Source organism: Artemia franciscana, chromosome 19, assembly GCF_032884065.1.
Source record: "Artemia franciscana chromosome 19, ASM3288406v1, whole genome shotgun sequence".
Classification (NCBI taxonomy): Eukaryota; Metazoa; Arthropoda; class Branchiopoda; order Anostraca; family Artemiidae; genus Artemia; species Artemia franciscana.
The window spans coordinates 18994635-19007569 of record NC_088881.1 but is presented as its reverse complement, the minus strand read 5'-3'; the positions used below and the strand labels follow the sequence as shown (position 1 = coordinate 19007569).

Below are 12935 nucleotides of genomic sequence, written 5' to 3'. Positions count from 1 at the left end.
ATTTGTAAGTTACGTATATTTTTTACTAATAAAAATGTTGGTTAAAATTAAAAATTCTAGTTGCCTTTTTAAATAACCGAAAAATTGGAGGTCAACTAGGCCTCCTCTCCCACCCTTTTTCTCAAAATCTTCTGATCAAAACTAAGAGAAAGTCATTTAGCAAAAAAAATTCGTTTTAATTATTTATTTATTTTATAGATTTATTTTAACATATAATCGATCAGTTAAAGCCTCATAATTATCAACACGTAATATTTTTTTTTGCCTTCTAGGGTAAAATATCACTTTACAAACTTGGTTTACTATTTCAAAGGGAGTAGGTCAACAAAACTTTCAGATTTCCCGAGATCCTGAAAAAAAATAATCCATCTAACTTTACTACTTTCTTAGACACATTATAAAAATCTAGCCCAGAAAGAAACTGTTTACCCTAGCAAAAGGATATTATACAAGGTGTATCAGTGGTACCAACCATTATCATATATATATATATATATATATATATATATATATATATATATATATATATATATATATATATATATATATATATATTGTCATGCTGATCCTCCCTTTGAGAACAATTTAGCGAACAGTTTTGGGAAATTATCTCTGGAGTGAAAATGAAAATACAAACTCTAGGCTTAACCAGCGAGGTTAAGTCTTTAATGTTAAGCATGCTGTAAAACTGGATTCAGTAGGGAGGTACTGTGCATATGCTTCAGTAGGTAATTATACTGTAATTCAGGAAAAATGAAAAGAAAAAATAACTAACCTTGTTTACATTCTGATCTAACATTACTCTCCAAAGTATCCATTTGAATTTGAATCCTTTTATATTCTCTTTCAGCCTGACTTGATTTCCTTCGGTAAACTAATAGAACTGCCACGGATATCAGGATTAAAAATGTGGCACCGGTAGCAATAGCCACAATGGCTTCAGGCGGAAAAATATACGGCTTTAATGTCTCATATTGAAGATATCCTAGAAATAAGAAAATTATTAAAAAGATTATACATAAACCATCCATATTTAAATTCAACTGATAAGGACGAACCTAGAACGACAAGAGAAGACGCTAAGTTCCCACCACACGGTGTATTTGTCACAACCCATCTGTGCCGCAGAGTTCCACCACGCTTGGCAAAGTCCCCAAAACGCTTGGTACACTCTCCAAAACACCTAGCATAGTTCCGCCACGCTTGCCATACGTCACCTGGTGTACACGATTTATGAGAGAAAGAGAGCGATCTCTTGGATAGATAAAAGGCAATGGCATTATTAGGATTCTATTTTGGAAGGGGTTTGACTCATTTTCCATTTATAAGCCCCCCCCCCCCTTCCTCCCCCCTTTAAGAAAAATATACTGACCCTCTTCAAGGAAAAAAAACACTCTTTTAGTCTGAAAAAAATCACATGAAAAATACAAATTATGGTAATATTTTGAAAAGGTCTGTGCCCGGTACCTTGATCTGACAGGTCCTAAAAAAAATTGGCGATTGGGGCGAACTCAATGATGAAGAGCGTGTTGGATATTCTTTTAGTCATTAAATAGTCGAAAAGTAAGTACTTCTATAAACTATAGACTTTCTATACTTACAAGAGTACTTTGTATGCTTGCCAAACCAAGGATCCCTTTTCTATCCCTCTGGGTAGGGACTGGTACATTAAAAAATGACATAAAAAATATATATATAATTTAACTGGATTTATTGGTGGGAATATATTCTGCGTGTCATGTGTTCAGATTTTGATATATCCACGCTTTTAAAGGATTTTGCCAATAATTTCTTTAGGGCGGTGGTCTTATCTTAAACGCTTCCTTGAGCAATTGTACCCCTTTTCACCTCCTCCTGCGTAGAGATAGGCTACACATATGTCAATAATTGAACAAATTTTTCCAGGTCCCAGACAAATAGGTAATTAGGAAATATCTGCGAGGATTGAATTGTTTATTTATGAAGATGTCACTGTGTCTTTTCTGTCATCAAGCAGGGAATGACAAACATATTTGTCATTCTCAAGTGTCACCCATATGGCATTCTTGTCCAATAGATGCTCTTGGCGAAATCTTTAAACTCCTTTTTTTAGCATCTAATTGATTATAATGATTTTTACATGTGTATTATACAGACGAACGTCGGATCTGGATCACCCAGAATAAAAACAAATTACATGCAGTTTTAAAAAATTGCGTCTTCAAGTCATATGGTTCTCGACAAAGTTATCAAGAAACCATGGTTCGAAGCGCATTATCTGTTTTCAAGTTGAGTAAATCGGAACAACATTCAGTGCCTTCACCGATAAAGTTAGTCCGATAACCTTATGTAATACCTTTCAAAAAATGTATAAAAATAAACGAGTACATAATACATTTCCATTTTGTACGACTCATCTGTTTCGAAACTATCCATTACCCAAGAGTTATACTGTAACAAATTTTGAATGATATACCCTCATTCAGGTGAAAAAAAACTCATTCAAAAAACCTTTCGCATTAACGCATAAAAAAAAATTTTCTATACATTTTTATTACGTTTGACGAGTCGGACATACATTTTAGGGGGGATGGTTCATGCGGCCTTAGCGGCCTTACATATTACACTTCTTGATATTCCACCTGACCTCTTTATATAATAATTCCTCTTGAGGAAATGATTTGTGCTTCTTCTGCTTCTTTTGTGTCAAGTTGAATGTAATCCTTTCTGCGTGTCCATTAGCCGAGTCAGAAGAAAATGAGGGGGAAAAAAAGAAAAAGAAAAACATTAATAACGAGCAGACCTTGAAATATAAACCATGCGGTACTAAGGAAATTTCGTCTTTACGCCAAGTGGATTTTTCACTTCTTTGTTAACTGCATGACCGAAACCGAAAATAGGAGTAAAACTTAAGAAATAGGAACGAAGAAATTTCTTGAGAGGGGGTGGAGACGATGGGTTAATAACGTAGACTGTAAATGACTGTTTGCAAAGGTATGATATTTTCTGGCAAGAAGACACGTGTATCCAAACCTTTGCACCCCTTCTCAGAAAATATTTGTTAACTGGCCAACCTCCCTAGAAAATTCTCTACGAGCACTCATGCAAAATATTCAAAATAATCATACTTCCAACATGAAACGACAAAACATGTGACCAGACGTTGTCTCAGTAATTTGAAAACCATTTACATCATTTTGACTTTCAAGTGTCAACATAAAGTGACATAATGTTCCTATTTACACCAGCACCTGTCACAATTAATATATTCATTAACGTTGTTCGCAATGAAATTGCTTCCAATTTGCTTTGTTTATCCACGTTTTACATCAAAATATGCCGTAAAGTCTTTAATTAAGGGAGACATTTACGACGTATGATGGACGAAAGTATCAATAGAAGAAAAACCTAGCGCAGGGTTGCAAAAATTATTTACACAAAATATGTCATATTTACCAGAAAGAAAAAAAAAAGATAAAAGGTGATGGTAAATGATGCGGCACTAGACTTTAAAGTCCTAACCAGTGGTGCTGACCTACGTCATTCCCTTCAGCCAAGAAGTCCAACAGGGTTTTGGGGCCAGTCGCCCTGTACTTTTCCCACCCTTCCTATTTACCATCCCCGGAATTCTCCAGGCACCCGTTTGGACCCGTTCGACCCTGGCTAAAATTACAGTCACACAACTGACCTTTGTCCCAAATATAGTACATAGCCATGTAAGAGAAAACAGACATCCAACTTATTTTACTTAGGACCAGGGAACGGAGTCGAAGTGGGTTATGATTAATTACAGTCATGGAGAGTTAAGTCATTAGCATTTAAGTCGTTGGAGAGGGAGCATAGCTAAGAAGTACACAGGAAATAAAGTCAGTGAAAACAAACAGCCATCAGTTCGAACTGAAGGAATACTACTGGCAGGCACATAGGCAGGAATTTTTTTTAGGGAAGTCTGTAAAAAGCCGAGGTCTTCCTCCTTTTCTTAATTCAAGAATTAGAGCATTTCTCTTAAGGTAATTTTTTTGAAGGGGTCAAACTCTGGCCGTCCTACCAGCCCTGAACCCCCCCCCCCACCCTATTAGGCCATAATATGTTACATTCTACCTTAATGGTTTTTTTTCCTAATTAGGAAAATGCATTTAACACTCGCGGGCGTTAAATGCATTTTAACGCCCGTAGGCAAATGTAGGACTTTGCAAAAAAAAAAATTCCACGTGGGCAGAGGTGAAAAATTGGAGAAAATTGTGTTTTTGCGCGCATGTCTTTCACATTTTGTTTATGCTTGCCCTGGCGAAAACCTCAAAACTGGACCTAATACATATTCAATGTAGTAATTGATAGTGGTAGTCGTTTCTGTAGTTTTTCAGTTCTATTGTACAAACTGAATCATTGGCTGCTGCTCTACTGCAAAAAAAAAAAAAAAAAAAAAAAAAAAAAAAAAAAAAAAAAAAAAAAAAAAAAAAAAAAAAAAAAAAACTGTCGCTTTTTCTGGATCCTCGTTTTATTGTTGGTAATGCACTGAGTAGGGTTGCCGAGAAACTGTAAATCTGTAAGTAGTGCTACTTGTTTAAGCAGAGGCGTCATTTTGGAGGGACAGGGGGCAGTTGCCCCCTACCCCGAATAATTCGGAGAGAAAAAATTCTCATATAGCCTATGCCCCTTGACTATCCGGATATGGACCCCTCTGTCCCCCCATAACAATGCTGGAGCTACGCCCCTGTCTTAAAGACTAGTCTTTTTGCTGAACTGGCAGGATCAATACAAGATATTAGGGTTTATAGGAATGTTGTTGTTAATGTAAAAATAAAGATCAACATCTAGTAGTGTCCAGAGTTGCTTTAAAGCTGAGATATAGGAAGGGTAATTACTTTTGGGAAGCTATGGTGCTGGTAGACTCCAAGATAAGAATTTGAGAGAAACTTTCCAGGAATAGTTGAATGCTAAACTGGTGAGTTTGAAATTTTACAGTATAGAAGAGGAAGGAGTAATTTCAGGAAGATAGCTTGTGAAGTCACTGATGGTGTCTTTGAAACGCAGAAAGCCAAAAACTATTAGCCCTTAGTTTTATAGATTATGAGCAAATGTTTGATTCAGCTGATAGAAGAGATTTAACGAAGGTTAATTCCTTGTATGGTATGCCAGATAAATATATCAAAGTGATAAGTGCTATGTACGAGAGACATTGCTCCGGTTAAGGTAGGAAGCTGGTTTCGGATTGAATCAGGAGTTATGCAGGGTTGTATATTATCCCCATTTATTTGGATTATTTTGATGGAGTTCGTCCTAAGGAGGAGAGCGAAAACAAAGGGAGAAAACGAAATCTTACGGGGAAGTAAAACCCTCCTAGACTTAGATTATGCTGATGATTTAAGTACCCTAGATGAAAAAGTTAGCAAAATAAATGAACTTTTAGAGGCTTTGCGAGTTCAGGGTGCAAGAATATATTCAAAAATTAACTTTACGAAGACTAAGTCGCAAAGACTGGAAATAAATGGAAGTGAAAAGGTGATGTTGTGTAACAAAAAGATCGATCATGCCGACAGTTTCACCTACATCGGTAAAATTATTAGTAAAAACGGCAAGTGTAGTGAAGATGTTAAAAACAAAATAAACAAGGTCCAGGATGTTTTTTACAGCTAAAAAAAAGTCTCGAAGACCAGAAAGATAAATCTGCAAACCTGGCACGTACGCAGGGGGGGTAGCCATTCGGGCCCAGCCCCCCCCCAAAAAAAAGTGAACTGTTTAATTTCCCCATGGTTTCTTGGGATTTCTGGCAAAAATAGGACATTTATTAAGAATCTAGATACATGTGTGAAGCATTTTTGGGGAATTTTACAGCATGCAATTATCCGGTCAAGTCACTGCCCAATTTTTAGTTCATTTTCTGTCTAACTTTTTACCCTCTTTGAAGTAATTAGCAATTGTACTGCTATTTTTTTTTTTTTTTTTTTTTTTTTTTTTTTTTTTTTTTTTTTTTTTTTTTTTTTTTTTTTTTTTTGTAAAGAGAGTTTGCTTTCCACAGCAAAATAGAATTATCCTTGATATTTGGGCGTTTATCCCCCCTTTTCAGGATAAAGTACAGCTTTTAATGGATCAATTTCGGAAACTATCATTTTTCATTAAAATCTACGTTTTTGCAAAAGAAGAACTACCCCCCGCAGCACCCATATTGCACCGTTAACCCTAAAATTTCCCTTTCAGTGGGATATAATAGATTAATCACTGGTTCTAAATCGCTTTGAACACAACCTCAGCCTAAAATGGACTTTTGAGGCTTCAGTCTTCTTCCCCCCATCCGCTACAATACTACAGATTAAAGTTAATCTTTATTTTCCGATATACGTGATTTTTGCATTACTAATTAAAAAAATTGCTACTTTATATCTTCTGTTTCGAAGGTTTTGGCCCCCCCCCGAAAAAAATTCCTGCGTACGTACCTGCTGCAAACCAAGATTAGAATATTGGAAGCTACAGTGATAAAAGGGGTCAAGTACAGTTCTGAAGCATTTGTGCTCCGAAAAACCGAGAAGGATTTGCTAGATGTTTCCTAGAGAAATTACCTACGGGGTGTTTTAGGTACGACTGACTGACCGTGTCTCGAATCCTGTTTTCCAGGGCTATAGTGAGGGAAGGGTTGAGATGGTTAGGGCACGTTCTGCGGATGAAGGATGACCCATTGCCAAAGGTTGTCCTTGTCGGCGAGCAGTCTAGGGCCAAACAAAAAGCAGGTCGTTTCTGAATGGGATGGGAGGATGTCGTAAGGAAAGATTTAAGGGAAATAGAAACTTCCTGGGAGGGTGCAAAGAAGGAGGCTTGAATGAATTGTGATTAATAAGGAATCTTTATTGCATTCTTCAGTCAAGGCTGTTAATACGACATGAGAAGAGTCCTCGTTGACCATACTATAGTCGCTGACATCATACCACCGATATACAGGAAATGGCAGATTGAACGGACTGTTCCCACATCAGTTACAATGTCGAAGGGAACACTGACCATATTTCAAGTTTGAAAAAAAAAAATAAAGATGCATCTGATTATAAGAAGTGCAGCTCGTCCTTTTGCTTCTGATCTAAGGTCCGCCAATTAGTACTTCTAGAATTTTTTGCAGTAGCATAGTAACAAGCTTTGTAAACAAATTACACATGAGATCTCGAAAAAAGGGGGGCTTAGACAAAAACAGATTGGGTTGCTGGTAAGAATCTAAACTTCTGGCAACTTTCGACTGGTGCCACCTCGACCCCCATAAAGCCTCCGATCTTCTATCTCTTAGTTCTATGACTATCTACCTTAGTTCTGCCCTAGGAATGACGTATGGACGGATGATAGATAGACTTATCTATCAACAAATGAACTGACATCCTTTTTATACAATCCTAATAAGGGCTTATGCCAGATTTGCTTCTCACTGACTCGGACTATCTGTCATGACTTTTCCTACAATTAGCCATGGCTTGATGTCCAAAACTACTTGATTTTAATTCAAATTCAAAACCAAAACCTCGTCTTCGGCCTTATGCCCCATAAGACCCCCCAGTAAATTCTAAATACACCATTGTGGTGGACCTACAAAATTGTGCCGCACATTCCTAATAAATTAACGGTAACACTCAAGCAGTAACGAAAGACGAAAAGCTATACAATTGAATACGAAAGAGAAAGTTATAAGAAAAAAAAAATCAATAAAAATCAGAGTTCTTATAATTTAAAACAATTTAATAATTTATTAAAATAATTATAATAATAATAATTTAACAATACAATAATTTAACAATTGCACAAAAGACGGATAGATAGAGGGGGAGAGGAATAAAAGTCAATACCCCCTCTTCCGAGTGAACCAAAAGTAAAACTTAGCATATAATGTAAAAAAAAATGTCTTACCAAAAAGGTGAAAAAAGGCTTACCAATAGGATATCGAAGGTTTTGCCCAACACGAACCACAACTAAAGGCAATCGCAATTCAGTTGGAATATTATTTTCATCTGTTCCATAAGGTTGAATATCTGGTGGAGAACAAACAAGTTGAGTTGTGGCCAGTGAGGTCACATTACACTGTACTGTTCCTATTGTCACATTTACATCTGTTTCATCGGCTGCCAAATTTAAGTTCTCGCCCTTTAAATGAGAAAGATTATGCTTTTTAATACGCATAATTGCTTTTTTTGTTGTTGTTCCCCTTTTATACGCTAAAACTAGGAACAAATTGAAAAAACTACAATATAAAAGTAAACTGTATGGTGTCTTAGGGAAGAAACTTAGAAAAGCAGATAGGAATACTAGTGAAAATGCTTTACATCTAATAGAGAAGAGGGAGAGGCCTGTAATATAAAACTAAACTAATGGAGTCTTATGGAAGAAAGTAAGAAACACAGCTAGGAATATTGGTGAAATTTCTTTATATTTCATAGAGGAAGAGGGGCATGTACAAGAATTATTTGAGTGATAGATAGGTCATATGAAAATAAGAGGAATGTAAGAGAAAGCGTTAAACTATAAATTATGGAGGTGTGAAGAGGAGGCCATGGAAAAAATTATGAAGATCTTGAAGATGCAGCCAGACGGCATAATAGTAAAATATTGTACTGGCATGTAAATAAATTGAGAGGGAGTAGTTACTCTGAACTCTGCTCTTGAAATCCCTCATTAGTGGAATTGAATATGAAATAGCACTCCTCGAGAAATAATCTACGAGACAAAATGCTCAAAAAAGCTCCGAAGAATACAAATGTACCCAAACTTTGTTTTTTCTTTTCCTATTTCTGCAGATACGCAATTATGGAGGTAATTATACGCAATTATCCAATTATGGAGGTGTGAAGCGGAGGCCATGGAAAAGAAAATGCTGAATATCTGGAAGATACAGCCAGACGGCATAATAGTCAAATATTGTACTGGCATGTTAATAAGTTAAGAGGGAACAGCCAATCGGATTTGTCCCAGTTAAAGATAGGAATGCAATCACAATTAGTGAGGAAAAAGGGGTTAAAGAAAGTTGGGGAAAACATTTTGTGAATGCGCTAAACCTTGATAGAGTTTCAGGAAAAAATGTAGAAAAGAAAGAAAAAGTTTGTGACACCTTGGATGCGAAGAAAGATTTATTTTGTGAGGAAGAATACAGAACTAAAGGGATTAAAAAATAATAACGTCCCAGGTGCTGATAGTGTGGTAAATGAGTTTCTTAAATATGATGGTTGTGAGGTTAGAGACGAGTCACAGAAGATTATTAAAACAATTTTTTAAAAGAGGAAGTACCTAGCTATTTCTGGAAAACTATAATAAAACCCCTCCATAAGAAAGATGACAAGGGTGATTGTGTAATCACAAATGGTTGGTTTTAACTGCGATGAGCAGTCATCTGTCAACAGAAAATTTCTTAGATTTCTTAGAATCAATTTTCTTAGAATTGAAATCTACGCACATACTTATTTATGTATTTATTGTTGTTTAAGCTTAGACTTCCATCGATAGGCAATAGTCTACACAGAGTACTGTAGAAAAGGCAAAGAAATAGTGGTCGATAGCGTCATCCGTAGAAGTATGCTGTGGGGAATGAGTGCTTGCTTTCGAGATATTTTGTTAAAAAACTTTGTTTAGAAAACAAAATGTTTTTGTTAAAAAGTACACAGAAATAAGATGAGCTGATCTTAAATGTTCTAAGTTCTTAGCGAATTACGTGAAAATATGCGTCTTTAATACATATATTAACGCGCAAACAAAAATATGAGTTTAAAAATAAATATTGGCAATTTAACTCACAATCTGACAAAAGAAAACAAAACAAATTTAATTTAATAGTTCGACTTTAGCTCATTTCCTGAGTTTGATTTAGCCACTTATTTGATCATTCTAACAAGCTTGTTTTTCGAGAGGGATGAGCCAATTTATTCAAAGGAAAGGAGTCCCAACCCCTTTTATTTGTTCTTATCTATTCGGTGATATGATCAAAATTATGACGTCAAACTTTTTCTCAGAAATTTCCCCTGAATTAGAAGCAAAAACAACAAAGTATTATTTTGAACAATCTTCAATTAAGAAAACAAGAAACTGATGATACTTAGAATTTAAAAGTGTTCAAGGCGTTCCTTTCAAAACCCGGCATATGGAACAATAGAAGAAGAAGAAGACGAAACGTTTATTAAAATCTCTGATTAGCAAAACTTGAGCATATTATCTTTTTTTCCTGATTTCTTTCGTCTTTGCCGTACTGAATAACTTCAAACAAGTTGCGATTGAGGAGAATACAATAAAAGAAAAATGAAATCCTTAAAAATGATGAATAGCTTTGATAAAGGTTTCTTTTGTCTTCCTTTTCTTCCCTGAAAATATTATATAGAAAAAAGAGACGAAGAAGTGCTTATTGATTGCTTTTTTTGTAGGGGTGAAAGTCGGTCTTTTAGAAATAAAAGAAAAAGAGTATTATCGCTAAGGAGGTCGTGAATTAGCAACAGAAAAGAAATAGTACAAAATTAAAATTAAAGGCATTATTCGAAGCCTTCACTAATTCTGCCAATGATGGAACTTTCTGAGTATTTTCCTGGTAAAAAAAGAGATAAATTATGAAGTTGATAGCATCATTTACATAAAAAGGGAACAAAACTAATATCTATCACCCTAGCCATAACTAAAAACAAACAATAAATAAGAAATACAGAATAAAGTTTCCCAAAATGATGTAAACTAAAGAATTAATTATTCCTAGAATGAAAATCTAGTTGTTGTTGTTTTTTTTTTTTTTTTTTTTTTTTTTTTAGGTTGGATTTGGTCTTTTTTAAATACGTTTAAAAGCATTTGAACAGACAATTTTGTTATTCATATATATATAATCTGATTGAATTTCCGTTTGAATTAGCTCTAATATCTATAGCCACCGATTGGGTTAGATCGCCCCTGGGAAAAAATGTGATTATCATTCTCGGAAAAAATATACTTTTCGTGGATTGGGGGTTTGAAAAGTCCGTTCTAGGGATCTCAGCCGTATTAAATTTGACGGTAAAGTTTTCACGAAAACTGTATACATCTTATTGGGGTTATTTTCACCATTTCCCTGCGAAAATGCAGATCTTACTATGCTAAACTCTTAATGGGTAAACTTAAAATTAATCAATCATAAACTTTAAAGTCAAAATTAAACCAGATCCTATTGATACATAAATTTTTATTAAAATTCCAGATTTTCAAATTTCTCTTTTTACTGACGAGTTTCACTGACCGACTTTTACTGACCAACGGTCTGGAAAGAAAGAGAAAATAGAAAGACATGAACTAACAATATTAAAATGGTGGCATATTAAAGATTAAGGTGTAATCTTTGTAAGCTTTTTTTATTAAATAAAACAAGTGGTACAATTCTTAAGGTTTTTTAAAGTGCCTAAAAGTTGGACAAAGACTCTGAAAAAGCATAAAATAAAAAAAAAAGAAATTAAAGCGAAAGAAATTTCTAATAAAACGTAGATGAGGCAAGATACTGTAAGTTCTTTGAGTCTTTTTTAGGCGCTCTGGGTGCTGTAACGGCAGCCAATACTATATTTTTGAAAAATCAGATAAAAATTACGAGTAAAGTATAACTATCCTGATTTGTAATCAAATTAAAAAATCAAAAAAGTTAAAATTTCGATTTTTATAGAAAGTCACTCAAGACTGACATTTAAATTGAAAAAAAGGCATTTAAATTGAACTGAAAATTGAATTGAAAATTCAATTGAAGACATTTAAATTGAAATATAAACAACATGAAACGAATAAAATATTACGCCGTAATTTTAATTGCTTTAATCATTTTTATATAAAAGGTTAAATTGAATCTTTCAATTGTATTTGTATAATTAATTGTATTTGTCCTGCGGTTTTTTGTGCGTCAAATATACTATAAAATACACTATATACTATACTATTTCCACGAGAACAGTTTCTTTTCGAAGATTAAAAATGCACAAGAAAAATATAGTGTGAAGTAGAATAAAATAGTTTCATTTTAATGTATCTTTAGGTTAATACAATTTATTACATTACTTTTATTATTTAGTCTGGCCGAAGATCTAAAACCTTGATTGAACATAAAATAAAGCTTTACCTCAATAACTAAAGTATCTCCTTTGTAGAATTTGACAGAAGAAATTCCACCAAAAGGAAAGAAGATGGGGTCCTCGACATATTGAACGTGGGAACGTATACTTTGAAAGTGCTTCTTTAAATCACGAACAGATTCAACATTATCCATCAAAAATCCAATTCGCAAACTTAATGTAGGTGGAACGTCCCGGTACTTGCGGACTCCATTATCGGAATTTAGCACTGCAGGAACGTTCCGGTATCTACGAACGATAAAGTCAGAATTTAATACCATATCTGTTTTACTAGAACGTAAAATCCGTTTTCTTGGGATTTTTAAATTTAGGCGTTCATTATCATAATTACGAAGTGATCTGTAAGATCGTGAAGAACGGCCGGACGGTTTATGTCCATTCAATTGTGCTGTGTGAATTTCAAGTAGTGTTTTGAAATCTATGGTTGGTGAAGGGCATTCCATTTGAGACTGTGTCAGGACACGACAAAGCTAAAAATAAAACAACAATTAGAAGCTTGAAGGTGAATTCAGGTAAGGCAAAGAAAAAAAAAGAATAATCGGTGGCTCTGGCGTCAATAGGGCGGGTGACCCCCCCCCCATATTGACGGTCACCCCCGCCCCATTTTTTTTTACCTATCTTAGATTTTGATAAATACCTAGTATTTCCATTGAACAATGACTTTTATTAGTAATCATGGAACAACAACAAAAATTGCCCCCGACTTCTAAATTTCGACAAATACATCCCCCCCCCCCTTCCGTAAATGACGCCACTGTCTGGAGTCAGCTACAAAATCATTAGATGCTGGTTACTGATACTCTGAAATCCAAATCTTTAGAAATTCAGGCTTTCTAGTAAGAGTTGGAACTCGTTAGAATCTCGGGAGCCTTT

At 34.8% G+C, this 12935-nt stretch overlaps 1 protein-coding gene across 1 annotated transcript in view; it reads right to left on the bottom strand.

Moving 5' to 3' along the window:
* Positions 1-12935, bottom strand: part of LOC136039374 (plexin-B-like) — a gene marked incomplete in the record, with an annotated part of 235955 nt that overhangs the window by 47028 nt on the left and 175992 nt on the right. Inside the window, 3 exon segments of the mRNA XM_065723049.1 lie at positions 776-985; positions 7884-8094; positions 12050-12532. Coding sequence (XP_065579121.1) covers positions 776-985; positions 7884-8094; positions 12050-12532 — 904 coding nt within the window.